This window comes from Hemicordylus capensis, chromosome 2, assembly GCF_027244095.1.
Source record: "Hemicordylus capensis ecotype Gifberg chromosome 2, rHemCap1.1.pri, whole genome shotgun sequence".
NCBI classification, from domain to species: Eukaryota; Metazoa; Chordata; class Lepidosauria; order Squamata; family Cordylidae; genus Hemicordylus; species Hemicordylus capensis.
Window position 1 is genome coordinate 43,903,945 of NC_069658.1, and position 15,051 is coordinate 43,918,995.

The 15,051-nt window shown below is 41.2% G+C and overlaps 1 protein-coding gene across 16 annotated transcripts in view; it reads left to right on the forward strand.

The window, feature by feature from the left end:
* MAST4 (microtubule associated serine/threonine kinase family member 4) overlaps window positions 1-15,051 on the forward strand; it is a 443,961-nt gene that overhangs the window by 389,484 nt on the left and 39,426 nt on the right. For all 16 annotated transcript variants that reach the window (XM_053288780.1, XM_053288778.1, XM_053288779.1 and 13 more), the window contains 3 exons: window positions 12,008-12,216; window positions 14,049-14,187; window positions 14,592-14,724. In XM_053288780.1, the coding sequence (XP_053144755.1) occupies window positions 12,008-12,216; window positions 14,049-14,187; window positions 14,592-14,724 (481 nt within the window). The remainder of the gene's footprint in view (window positions 1-12,007; window positions 12,217-14,048; window positions 14,188-14,591; window positions 14,725-15,051) is intronic.

Sequence of the window (15,051 nt, forward strand, 5' to 3'; positions counted from 1 at the left end):
GATGTTCCTCTTCATAATAGGATAATGTGGTAATACATCTCCTTCTCCATCCATTCCAAGTGGAGACAATATGCGTAATATAGTCATACGCTTTCAGGACCAAGTCCATGTGCAATACGCCAAATGATATATCATATTACAGACTTTCCGGATATTAATCTGTTTCATAACTGTTTGTTATTTCTTCAGATATGCCATTCTAAGTATAAGCAATGCATGCTTTCATTCTGATACCGGCCTTATTTCACCACGGTGTTTAGACTAATACGCCTGTGGAGACATGCTTAACTAGATGGTGGTCCGTACATGACACAGGAGTCCCCACCCACGGAACACCACCCTGATCAGAGTAAAAGACCAAATCAAGTGTGTGACCTGCGATGTGCAGCAGTCCAGAGACCACTTGGGATAGGCCCATAGTTGTCATGGCCGCTATGAACTCCTGAGCTGCCCCGGACACATTGGTCCCAAAACGAACATTGAAGTCCCCCCAGCACCAAAAGTCTGTGAGACTCCAACACAAGTCCCATGACCAAGTCCATTAGCTCAGTGCTTGCCACTTTCCCCCATTGATTTGTCTTAAGAAAAAATAAATTAAGGATTGGGTGTTCATATTGGCACTACGGTATGCTTTTAGGACCCTGAGGGAGAAGTGTTATGATGCCAATGGCAGACACGCAGCTCATACTGATTTAGGGAGAGCCAAACCTAGGAGGCAGTGTGTTGCTAACCGAGAGGAACTAGTCTGCAATTAGTCTGGCAGGAGTCTGGCAAGCAACTAAAATAAGAGCACAAGTTGAAATTCCTTAGTTTTCGCTGGATTGCACCCAGAGGGATAGCAAGGTTGGAATGGTCCCAGAGACAAGATTTTAAAATGGGCCCCTTGCTGATATACACACACAAATACACTTCACAATATATAGTGCACTCACACTCACCTCCCCAATATGAATACAGTGAATATCTAGTTCACATTGAATCTAGTTCACAAGGGTGAATCCAGCAGGAAATTACAGAGGGTGCAACAAGAATCCCCCCCCATTAAAGATCCCCCCCCATATAAATATTGGGGCTTGGATTTTCTCTGTCTTGCAAATGCACTATGACAGGGGGTGTCAAGCTAAAATTTGTTAGTGGGCCATATTAGATTCTGATGCACCTCTGGTGAGCCACACAGCCTTGCACTCGCTCACCTCATACCACCTATCTTCTTCCTCCTCTCTGCTCTTTCTCTCATTCCTCCCCCCCCTTAAATTAGCTAAATTCACTACTTTTTACATTAAAATACACTCGGGGAAAGATTGTTTTGGGGTTTTTTAAGAAGAAATTTGGAACATACCTGCTAATACCAGCTTTTGCATGGAAAATCCTGCAACTTTTCCTCTCTCCCTTACAAAGGTGTTGCTAGGTACTTAAAAGATCCAGAGCTTGGACCCACACCTCCTTACATTTTGATAATGAAATCCTTTCATGCTCTCTTAAAGGTATTCAACACTCTCCTCCCCACTAGCTTGTTTCACAGCTAAAAATGAATCTCATTTGTCTCCTGCATCAGATTTCTCCTGTATCCTATACATACAGCTGAGAACCAGTGTGGTGTAGTGATTAGAGTGTCAAGACTAAGATTGGGGGACTTGCGTTCCCCATTCAGTCATGAAACGCACTGTGGGACTTCAGCTGAGACAGTCTCTCTCTCCCCTCCAAACCTGCCTCACAGGATTGTTGTAAGAATAAAAGTGGGGAGGAAGAACGTGTACACTACACTGACCTCTTTGGAGGAAGAATAGGATGTGTGTCATACATTCTCTCTCATATATACTCCAATCCTAAGCATGTACTCAGCAGCACATTCAAATAGCATTTTAACACCAATCACAGCAGCATGCAATTCAGTTTGATCTTTTATTTAGTACATTTCATTTAAGCAAGAAAATCTCATGCAAAAAAAATCATATGCAACTATAGTGTGTCGATATACTACAGTATATACAGTGAGGGAAATAAGTATTTGATCCCCTGCTGATTTTGTCCGTTTGCCCTCTGACACAGAAATGACCAGGCTATAATTGGAATGGTAGGTTTATTGTAGCTGTGAGAGACAGAATAACAACAAACAAATCCTCAAAAGCCCAGTGCCCAAAAGTCAGCGATGGATTTGCATTGTAGTGAGGGAAATAAGTATTCGATCCCTTCACAAAAGATGTCTTAGTACTTGGTGGCAAAACCCTTGTTGGCAATCACAGAGGTCAGACGTTTCTTGTAGTTGGCCACCAGGTTTGCACACAACCCAGGAGGGATGTTGTCCCACTCCTCTTTGCAGATCCTCTCCAAGTCAGAAAGGTTTCGAGGCTGATGTTTGGCAACCCGAACCTTCAGCTCCCTCCACAGATTTTCTATGGGATTAAGGTCTGGAGACTGGCTGGGCCACTCCAGAACCTTCATGTGCTTCTTCTTGAGCCACTCCTTTGTTGCCTTGGCTGTGTGTTTTGGGTCATTGTCATGCTGGAATACCCATCCACGACCCATTCTCAATGCCCTGGCTGAGGGAAGGAGGTGCTCACCCATGGTCCCGTCCATCGTCCCTTCAATGCGGTGAAGGTGTCCTGTCCCCTTAGCAGAAAAACACCCCCAAAGCATAATGTGTCCACCTCCATGTTTGACGGTGGGGATGGTGTTCTTGGGCTCATAGGCAGCATTCCTCCTCCTCCACACACGGCGGGTTGAGTTGATGCCAAAGAGCTCGATTTTGGTTTCATCTGACCACAACACTTTCGCCCAGTTCTCCTCTGGATCATTCAGATGTGCATTGGCAAACTGCTGACGGGCCTGTACATTTGCTGCCTTGAGCAGGGGGACCTTGTGGGCACTGCAAGATTTCAGTCCTTCACGGCGTAGTGTGTTACCAATTGTTTTCTTGGTGACTATGGTTCCAACTGCCCTGAGATCATTGACAAGTTCCCCCCGTGTAGTTCTGGGCTGCTTTGTCACCGTTCTCATGATCATTGCAACTCCACGAGGTGAGATCTTGCATGGAGCCCCAAACCGAGGGAGATTGACAGTTATTTTGTGTTTCTTCCATTTGTGAGTTATCATGCCAACTGTAGTCACCTTCTCACCAAGCTGCTTGGTGATAGTCTTGTAGCCCAGTCCAGCCTTGTGCAGGTCTACAACCTTGTCCCTGACATCCTTTGACAGCTCTTTGGTCTTGGGCATGGTGGTGAGTTTGGAAGCTGAGTGATTGCTTGCTTCTATGGACAGGTGTCTTTTATACAGGTACTGTAACAAGCTGGGATTAGGAGCACTCCCTTACAGAGGGTGTTCCTCATCTCAGCTCGTTACCTGCATATAGTGAAAAGACACCTGGGAGCCTGAAATCTTGCTGGTTGATAGGGGATCGAATACTTATTTCCCTCACTACAATGCAAATCCATCGCTGACTTTTGGGCACTGGGCTTTTGAGGGTTTGTTTGTTTGTTATTCTGTCTCTCACAGCTACAATAAACCTACCATTCCAATTATAGCCTGGTCATTTCTGTGTCAGAGGGCAAACGGACAAAATCAGAAGGGGATCAAATACTTATTTCCCTCACTGTATACAATGTATAGTGTGTCTATATGCTACAGAAAGAAAAACAACCATTTTGATTTCAAATAGCACAGCAGAATGTCATATATGGAGTTATCCCAATTTTGCAGAATTTAAAGACAACCAATCATTTCATGTGCAATTTAAAAATGAGTTTCTTGTAAACTGATTTGCAAAGCCTTATTTTGAAGCAAGTGTACACAGTATAAAAATAAACTTTTGGTGGGGGAGCATGCTACAAGCACAAAGCAAAATAAAATAAAATAGTAATGTTTAAAAGGGGAAACATGTTAAGAGAACCATTTTCTCATATTTTGCTTTTTAAGCCATTGCAAGAACTCTGTTGCTAAAAAAGCAGCATATAAATATTTTAAATAAGAGGTGGGGGGAGAGAAAGCAACACACACAGAGACCAGATTAGAGCTATAAGCAGTGTAACTTCAGGAATAAAAAGGAATAAAAACACCCATTTTGTCAGAGCATCCCCCCCACATTCTTTTCAAAGCTCTTAATACTTTTGCACTAACTAATTTCCTCACAACAAGGTATACTGTTGGGATGGGGAGGGTTTTTCTTACAAGTTTGCACTAGAATAGTTTTGGCATACTTTGAAAATGTGGGTTGCTTTTTTTTAACTTAAGAATTCTCTCTCACACACACACACACACTCACAGACAGGATGGGACTTCTCTCACATGTACAACACACACACGGTTCATGGGGGTAGGGGGAGAGAGCAAACAACATGGTAGCTTGACCAAGGGGAACAAATCACACACAAATCATACAAACAAAGAAACAAACAAACAGCAAAGGGTTGATTTTTACAAAATGTCGTCTTCTTATTTTCGTTCTTGGAGGGAGAACAACAAGCCAACAGCCAGCTTCCTGAGCTGTGCAGTTCCATACAAATTCCAAGCGGGGGAGGAGCACAAGACGCCAGGAGAACCAATAGGGCTGGGATAAAAGTTAACCCTTTCTTGACTCTCTGCTACTGCCGAAGGTCCGATCTCCAAGAGACTCAATATTAATTAATAGGGGGTGCAAAACGGGCGGGTGGGGAGTCATGTGATGTGCCTCTGGGGGGGCCCCAGACAACTGTCTCCCCTTGTCTAATGCTAGTGATGCCCCTGATTGCACCCCTCATGGTTTCCCCCTTATGTTAACCAGTGATATGTTGCATTCATTTGTTTTCAGTCTGTTTAGATAATAAAGTTGTTAGCACTAAGTTCAAAAGGTCAGAATTCTGGTTGCTGGTACGGTTCAGTCAAATATCTTGTCTCATTTGTTCCAAGCTGAAAAGGTAACCCATTAATAATACTTGAGCTCCAAAGAATTTTAGTCTAATTAAATCGTAATGCTTGCTTCTGTTGTGAAAGCATAGCAGTAAACTGCTTCATAGGCACTTATTGCAGTTTATTACTAGTATAAACTGAAAATATAGTTAATGTTGTTGTGAGACATTTTTCTTTTCATTGTTATACAGGTCATTAATTTTGTAAGGTATCGTAAATGAGTGAGTTCCACCTTAGGGATCACCGACTTATTATTAGGAATGCCGTTGAGTATATTGTTGTGATGTAGTTCATGTATGTTTTTATTATGATAGTCCAACATATTAATTCTTCCAAGGATGTAAAGGTAAAGTGTGCCATCAATTTAGTGAATGCCTTTTGACTGATCCAAGTGTTGGGTTTAGTTGATGATCATTGTTGTTTTTAATATAGTTGTCCAATTTGTTTGTTTAATTCTACTATGGATTTTTGGCGCCTTCATTAGTGAGTGAAAATATTCTGTCTCAAAATATAATTGTTGGTCTTGGCACACTTTGGCAGAGATTTGTCAGATGTATTAAACCTGATGACTGTAAATGTGAACCTTTTTAAAAAAAAGTTTCAATAAATATCATTTTAGAATTCTGGTTTATAATTGGGGGAGTAAATTCATTTGTAGTATAATTAAATGACTTTATAGTAGATGAGGTGCACCAGGCTATTGGGAATGAATGGCTGGAATATACAAGAAGTTAAACAAGCTGTGAATCAGTAAACATGTAGGATGCTGGCCAAATCATTAATGGCTTCACAAGCTGTCTGTCTTAGACTTTCTCTTCAAGCTAAATCTTTCTTTCTTGTCCTTAAAATCATTTTTTAAACTGCAAATGCAACATTTTCTCTCTTCACATTATTTTAACCTTGAACAGACATTTCATTCACAATTGCCGCACTCTCTTAATCAGCATGTTTCTTTGAACTGGCTCTATATACCTTTTTAGTTTCTTTGAAGGTTACATAATCACAGTTGTGTATTGGAATTTGGAATCATTTCACGGGATTCCCCAAATGTTGCTAATGAGTAGCCATGAAATAAGTGTTGGGTGCTGATACATTTACAATAGCAGCATAGCAATGTTGAGGGTGGCCCCAGGGTGAGATTTGGGGCCACCCCTCACCTTTTGCCACTCATCCTGCTCACTCAACTCATATGCCACCCTGCTGCCAATTCTGCCATTCTTTCTGGCTGCAGTAGGGTCTAATAATGTCACTGCACCTGCACGGTCCCTGTGTCCACCTGCCACCCTGCCCCAACCATTTCCCTTTGTCGATCACAGTATAGTGGGATGACTTCATTATGAATTCATAATGATGATTTCAGTTAAAATAGAAATGAATGTTATTGCCGAATCAGTCTTTGTTCAGACCAGGAACTACTATTGTTTAGTAGAAGATGGGTTCAGTATGGGCTAAGGAGCTAAAATTAATTCCAGAAGATGGAGGCCCTTCTGATCAGTTGAACTGCTGATTCAGCAATGGTATGCCAGCCTGTTCTAGACAGTGTTGTATTCCTTTTGAAGGAGCAGGTGTGTACCTTGGGAGTCCACTTGGATCCAGCCTTAAGCCAGGTCATTGTGACTAGTGATTATGAGAGTTGTAGTCTAACAACATCTGGGGCCCCAAATTTGAGAAACCCTACTGAAACATGTTTTATGCAGGGCTGCATTTTGAAGACCCATTGGAAGCTGCGGTTGGTGCAGCCATGACTCCTAACTGGCATAGGATTCTGGGAATGTGTGATCCATGTTCTAGTACAGCTTCATTGGTTGCCAACTTGTTTCTGGATGTGATTCCTTGTGCTGCTTATAACTTTAAAGCCTGAAACCTTTTGGGTTCATGGCAGTTGAAGGACTGCCTTCCCCATATGCATCTGCCCAGCCTGTAAGAATGTGTAGCCCTCCTGCATGTTCTGAATTACTTGTAGGCCTGCCTCAAGGTTATGTGGGAAAGGTCTTTTTCAGTAGTTGTATCCACACTTTGGCACTCCCTGCCTCATCAGTTTCATGTAGCTGCCACTTTGCTTTCAGGCACTTGTTAAGTCCTCTTTTATTTGGCCTTTGGATGATGCTTTTATTTCTCTGATGTGACTCCTGTCCCTGGTTTTAATGTCTTGGCATCATAATTTAGATTGCTTTTTTTGAGGTATGTCATTTTAAAAGTTTGTAAGTCATCTTGGGTCTTAACTGAGAAAGACATAGTAAAGCTTTTTATAAATAAATAGATATTTAGAGTACAAAAAGGAACTTTTTTTTAATCAAAGCATGTCTCAGCCACATGTTAGTATCTACATAAGAAAACATTACTCTGTTGAAAACATTTTTATCCCACCCTTCAGTTTAACAGAACTCCCATGGCAGCTCACAACACTTGAAGAAACAAAATACAACAGAATAGAACATCTTCTGTTTCAATGCACGAGAGAGAGAGAGAGTACACAGGTTTCAAAAAAAATTTTTAAATCAACAAAAAGCAATACAAATTTTACAGGTGAGACTCTCCACTCTCACTGGAATTGTACAAGAAGCCTTCAGCCAATGTTTTGACTGATAAATACCTATGCATGAAACAGACTATGAGAGAACCTACCGGCCATGTGTTGCTCTCCCACTTCTCTCTCTGTAACACCTTCTCACCTTCATGGAAATAATTCTTTGATACACAGGATGGCTTCAGTAGCAAGTAGGAGGAAAATGTTGGGCACACGCTCTGGGTACTTCCACCACTTCCATGTCATCTAAATCTGCCGATGTCAGTTTCCCTCCACCTCCTGGCATTTGCCTGGCATCTGTAATCAGCATTTGAAGTTGAGTGGAGAATGTTGGGGGGAGGAGGGAACCCGTTACTGTCAACCCAATATTGGCCAGTTTGAATGACATGGAAGAAGTGAAAGTACAGGGAGTGCACTCTCACTAGGAACCAGCAGTTTTCTCCTACTTAACTGCCGCCATTCCTGTGAAGCCATACATAGAAAGATGCTTTTATAATGTTAGAGTCAAGTGACAGGGAAAGTATTTCTGTACTCTTTGTGTTCATTAACTGTTTGTGTGAATGTAATTAGCTCTTCCACCACAGATCTTTTTTGTGACCTAAGCGTGAAAAGAAAATCAGAACACTAGTATTGTTCTTCGGGCATTCGTATTTTTGAAATAGTTTTGCATAAGATCTAAAGAATGAACATATGAATGAGAGAGAGAATCTCATGTACAGTCAGCTTTTCCTTTTACTTCAACTGCAAAGCTTGTTGCAGTTTAGCAATGGGAATGAAGCAGAAGCAAATATTTGGTTGTGCATCAGGCTTTCTCCTGCATAAATAGGAGATCAGACATGTTCACAAATCTTGATTTTTATACATGAGTTTCTTAAAACATTTCCTAGCAAATACAAACTCTAGATCATAAACAGGAAAACAAATATGTAATTAAATAAAATGTAATACAATGGAAATGACAGTAACAGAGAAGAGGAAAGCAAATTAGGTTAGAAAGCATATCAGCATATTTCATGTGTTTGGTAGAAGATGTGGGACCTTCACACAGAGAAACACTATTAATTTTTAATGCATCTGGTATGTAAAACAATACAGTCTTACAGTTGCTTATGGGCATTTATATTAAATGCTGTGAAGTTTTTATACAGACAGTGAGAAAGGGATTTCGGAGAAGGCTTTATTGTCCAGTACTGTGCCCATCTTTCATTGAAACCACATGCCAATTGAGGAAGAGCCATTCATTGTGTGAATGCAGGGAAAGAGATCTCTAGTTTCTTACTGTGGAATACTTCACAGTAAGAAGCATTATTTGTACTATTTTTCTATTGTAGATGTTGGTTGCTAGGGGACTAGAAGACCTTGTAGGATTTCTGCAGTAGCAGTTTTTTTTCCCCTGAGGATATTTCATTTGTTCAGTAGCCTTTCAGTTCTACCACTGTATTTGTTCCACAGTGCCATCTGCTGTGCCATTTCTTGCACACGATATTAATTTTGGGGATAAGTCATCACACAGTTTTGATGAAGTGTGTGGTGTATTCTGTATGGCATTTCATGTTGAACTTCTATTAGGTTGGTTGCAAGGAAGCAGCCCTTTCTTGCCTGGTATATAGCCTGTTAATTATTTTACATGATGAATCTGTATCTGGTATATCCTAGACTCTAGATTAATTAACATTTGACTAGCCACGCTATATATTTTTACCCTATAGAGTTCTGAATATTAGTCTTTTGACAAGCCTATGAATATGGCAAAGGTCATGTCCCCATAAATATGATGGAGAAGAGCTAAAGGCACTGAAAGCAAAAGGAAAAAAAGACTGAATTTCAAGGTTGAACTGGGCTCACTGAACAAATACAAGGAATTTTGACAGAGCAAAGAAACAAAAGCAATAGAGAACCGGTCTTTGAAAATAAAACGTGTGTTGCATGAGTGTAATGAGAGAATTGTGAAAGAGGTGGGGAAACGAAAGCCAACTGAAATAAATACATTACTATGCTAACACAATTCCACCTTGGGTAGGGCCAGACATGTTCTAGAGTGTAAAACTGCAGGAGGCACAAAGGGTATGAAGCACTGCATATCTTGCCCAAGGTGTAATGCCATCCTAGTTTCCATGTGACCTACATTGAAATGGAAACTGTGTTGTCAGAATTGAGAGACAGTAAAGTATCTCTCAAGAAATAATTCTACAGCTGTAATGAGAAGCAACTTAGTAGGGGTGTGCATGAACCAGTTCAAGTACCAGTTCAGCACAGGGAGTGGGAGCTTGAAAAAAAGAGGAGACCCAATCCATGCGTGAGCTTTATGTGCATGGCGTCTGCGCATGAACATGTTGGCACTGCGTGAGGGTACTTGGCCCAAGTGCTGCCCCAGCAGGAAGCTGCATGGGGCGGCAGCAAGCAGATAAGGAACTGCTCTCCTCTTGCTTAAAGCTCCCCTTCCCACACCAAACTGGTGCACGAACCATGGTTTATATACACCCCTACAATTTAGCTGTTGCTAAGTTAAGGATAGGAAGATAAAAATGAGTCCTCCTCCTGATGCTCATAAATGGAGTAAACTTTACTGTTTTTAAAAGATTGTCCTTTTTCCAAGGGGAAAAGTGGTATTTAAAAGGCATGATTGAGCCCTCTTTGCTTTCCTTGTTTCTCCACTTATTCTGTTGGCTTCCCATATATCTTATCTAGTCTGATAAGTATATATTAGAATGAACCAAACAGTTGAAATGTTTTAATCATGTGAACAATGGTAAGGATATATTTAAAGAAGTTCATAGCAATGCATTTACAGAAGAATCGTGAATTCTGTGCCATTTTTACTGAATAAATGCAATAATGGCAGCCCAGCCCAGTTACCACTTCTTATGTTTTGTCAGCCCATAATAAACCTGTTAATTGCATCCCTAAGGGAATTAATCAGAGGTTAGTAAATCAGGTAACTTGAGACAGATTCAGGCATTGTTCCTCTGCCCCAGGGCTGGTAAACTCTGATCATGAGTCACATAGTGACACTAAGAGAACAACTTTCACGACTGGCAAAGAGGAACTGTTTCATCATGACGTTTCTATCTTTTATCCTTGGTGTTTGATGTATGATATCGCCCTGAGTGATCTGAGGCAGACTCATAAACATGATGCACACTTGCAGAATAGGCAGTCAGAAGCTCAATTATAAAATTGTACTGCATCACTTTTTCTCACTAACAACCTTTTGAGTACTCCCAAAACATTTTGGACATGGCGGGGTGTGGGATATCTAGATCTAGATCTAGATATATATACATAGATCTAGATAATAGATATATGGTTAGTTACTTGAGATGGTAAGCTGTGTTGGAAATGAGAAAAAAACATGAAACCATCTGCAGCCCTTAGTCCTCTGGCTTGACGGCAGTGGTCAGAATGTGGTCACACAGAAGTGGTTGTTTCTGTAGTCATAAGAACATAATAAGAACATATAAAAGCCCAGCAGAGAGGGAAGGGAGAGTCCATCTATCTTCCACCCAGTGCTGCCTTGAGTGAGAGACCAGGTGGGTGCTGGGGTTCCTTCTGCTGTTGCCTGCCTGCTTTTGCTTCCTCTGTGGGGCTGCAGCCTCAGGTCAACATCTCTGGGAAGTGTGGGCAGGACTGGGACCAGCCCCTGAGTGACTCAGCTGTTCCTCGGGTCACCTGCTCAGTTTGGGGCTAGTGTTAGGTGAGAGAGAGGAGAATTTCTCTCTATCCACTTTCTCCACACCATGCATGGTTTTATAGACCTCTATCATATCTCCCTGCAGTCATCTTTTTTCTAAACTAAATAGCCTCAGGTGTTGTAGCCTTGCCTCATAAGAAAGGTGCTCTAGGCCCCTGATCATCTTGGTTGCCCTCTTCTGCACTTTTTCCAGTATTACAATGTCCTTTTTTAGATGTGGTGACCAGAATTGTACGCAGTACTCCAGGTGTGGCCGTACCCCCTTCTAATGATCCCTAGCATGGAATTGGCCTTTTTCACAGCTGCCGCACATTGGGTCGACACTTTCAACGAACTGTCCACCACTACCCCAAGATCCCTCTCCTGATCAATTCACCGACAGCTCAGATCCCATCAATGTATACTTGAAGCTGGGGTTTTTCTTCCCAGTGTGCATCACTTTACACTTGCCAACACTGAACCGCATTTGCCATTTTGTCGCCCACTCACCCAGTTTGGAGAGATCCTTTTGGAGCTCCTCACAATCCGTTGTTGGATTTCACTACCCGAAAGAGTTTGGTATCATCTGCAAATTTGGCCACCTTGCTGCTTACCCCTACTTCTAGATCATTTATGAATAAATTAAAAAGCACCAGTCCCAGTCCCTGGCAGTTTAGGAGTAGAGTACTCTTTCTGCCGAGAAGTGGGCAATAAGTTCACTGTAGTTGTTCCTTCTCTGGGCTATGGATGGGGCAAAGCTGGTCTTCCCTTTCCCAAAATGTTCTTCATAGGAGGCAGGGGGTGCAACTTCATAGTGGTTCTTAATCCTCTGTTTAAATGTTAAACATGTCCAAGTAGTATAGTTTTTAAAAACAACGAAACTAAGTGCAGACTCACCTTAAAGACTTTTCACATTTCTCTCTCTCCAGGGCTGTATATTTGGTGCGGCATAAAGAAACCAGACAGAGATTTGCCATGAAGAAAATAAATAAACAGAACCTCATTCTTCGAAACCAGATTCAGCAGGCTTTTGTTGAGCGTGATATCCTGACATTTGCAGAAAATCCATTTGTAGTCAGCATGTATTGTTCCTTTGAAACCAGACGCCATTTGTGCATGGTCATGGAATATGTAGAAGGTACGGTCTTTGTTCTGCATCCTGTGGCAGCCAGTGCCATGTGATAATGAAAAATAAGAGTAAGACATTTACACCGCAGAATCCCTTTCTTCAGTGCACACAATGTATAGAGAAATTACATGTGTTGCTGAGTGCTTTTTGTATTTGACTTAAGATAGGAACCTCAGGAGCTCTTAATGCTCATCTTAATAATTGCAACCCCCAAATTGTTTTCTGGCTCAGGCATTAACTCAAGGTAAGTGGATACTGCTCTGTTGGTGGCATGGAGGGAGGGAGCGGGGAGTCTCTGCCTCTCTTTCTCCTCCCATCTAGTGCCTTGAAACACTATTACAGCAGCAACCTAGGTGATGGGAGACTCAGGAGATGTAGTTTTCCAAGACAGCCTATCATTTCCCAGCCTCTTTTGCTACTATGAAAGCATTCCAAGTAAGACAGAAGACACCACTCTGCTACCATTGGAGAAGAGGGAGGGATCAAAACTCCTTGCATTCCTCATAACGTAACTGGGAGCACAATGCAGTCAAATTCAACTTGTGATTGTGCTCACAAATAACCAGACTGTTTTCTGGTAGCTTATTAGCCAAGCCCGATTACAAATCAAGGTCAGGGAGGTTCATCCATTGGTACTAAAAGAGTCTGCTTCTTCTCCAGGTTCTTATCATGTTTGTTCTGCAGCCATCATTTAGTGATAAGCATTCATGCAGAAGGGAGGTGGCCTCTCCTTTTTTACTCAATAAAAACTGTAAAACTGTTTTTATGATTGCTTTTAACAGGTTATTATACTGCTATGCATTCATTTTTAGGATGCAGGTTTTATAGTAATTGTTTTATTGCAGGCTGCTCTTCTCATTTGAAATTGTATGCCACCTTATGAAAAAATTATTTCTAAAACATTAAAACAAAATAAAGCACATGCTATATGGAAAAAATAAAATGGAGATACGTATCTTTAAAATGCTTATCATTTGTCTGGCTCGGTAGTACATGTATAACAGGGTTTTAAAAATGCTTTTATTTTCTTTATGTAAAGCAGGGTTGCACAACTTTGTCCCTCCAGCAGATGTTGGACTGTTCAGGAGAACCCTGTTATCTACCCAGGTGCGGGTGAGGCGGGTAGAGAACCCACAGATAATGGAGCATTAGGGCTACAGGAATTGAGGGGATAGGTTCCCTAGCCATGAAAAACGAATTGAGAAAATGAGGTGGGGAGCAAAAAAAATGAGCAAAAAGGCGCGGAAGTGCCCTACTGTGCTTTATGTGTCCCCAGCTGTCCACCAATGACCCAAAAACGCTAGATTTTTTCCTGTGAGAAGTCACATTTTTGTTTTTTGAACAGAAATGAGCCAGCAAATGGCTCCCTTAGTTAAAATGGTGGGCAGAAATGACCTCAGAGGTAATTTCCTCCCACCCCCGACCCATGGATACGCAAGTCTTAACCCTTTCAGTGCCAGATTTTCTTTGCACATACCGAGGTCAGGTGGCAATTACCCAGCCGCGGATATACAAAACCACAGATGCCGGGGCCACAATTAACGAGGTTCTCCGGTAATTCCCATAATTTTTAGTTATTGGCCACTGTGGCTAGAAATTATGAGAGTTGTAATCCAAAAACAGCTGGAGGGCCGACGTTGCACAGTCCTGATGTAAAGAGTATTTTTAAAATTATTGGTCCTTTTTTTTTTTTAATCTCAACTAGGAGCTATTAAACAATTCTATCAGTTTGACTCTTCAAACTTTGTGTGTGCAGTACTCAATTATAATTGCAGGTCCTATACTGGTATTGCTAGTCTTTCAGTGTAGAACATGCAGTATTAACAGACTTTATTTTGCAGGTGGCGACTGTGCTACACTAATGAAAAATATGGGCCCTCTGCCTGTAGATATGGCCAGGATGTACTTTGCAGAGACTGTTCTGGCCCTGGAGTATCTCCACAACTATGGAATAGTACACAGGGATTTAAAACCAGACAAGTAAGTATATACATCATGTTACACTAAGAAACAGTTGACTGAAAGCTAATTCTAGGATTGAATGATTATTTTGGCCTTAATACATAAAATCACAATATAATAAAGCAAACATATTGAATGAATTCTTCTTGCATATTAATTCCTTTAACTACACTGGTTTTCAAAAATACCTTGAAGTAGTAGATAGAATTATTTGTTAGCTGAGTGATTTGTGTTTTTTCCACTATTTAATTCTGAATTAATACTGGGATCAACCCCACATAATATTGCATTCCTCGTAAGTTGTACTAAGCCGTTCTTTCCATGATGCTTGTGGGTGGGATGTGGTCTAACTGTAGGCTTACGATTTTGCTCAGACTACAGTAAAGCAGTTCATAGTAATTTGCTATCATTCTCATTTGTAGTTTATTGGTAACATCCATGGGACATATAAAGTTAACAGATTTTGGGCTATCCAAAGTTGGCCTCATGAGTATGACCACCAATCTTTATGAGGGTCACATTGAGAAAGATGCCAGAGAATTTCTGGATAAACAGGTAAGAGATGCAGGTGGTGACTGTGCTACACTAATGGAAAAAATGTATTTGCATTTATGATGATGCTTATTAATAGTTTAGAAACAACAGGCATTGTGCAGAAGCTTTTTGATTTCTATGCGGATCTCACACGTCTATATGTGTTACCTTTACTGTTTCATTGCAGACCTTTCCCCCCACCATTATGGTCTATTAGTAAGATGAACGATCTAATTGTTAGCCAGTGAGATTGTGAGAGAGACAAATGGAAAGTTGTTTTTATAAAGAATTCAGGAGTCTCAGCAGAGTACTTGTGGAACTCATGATGCATTGTACAATCAAGGGTGC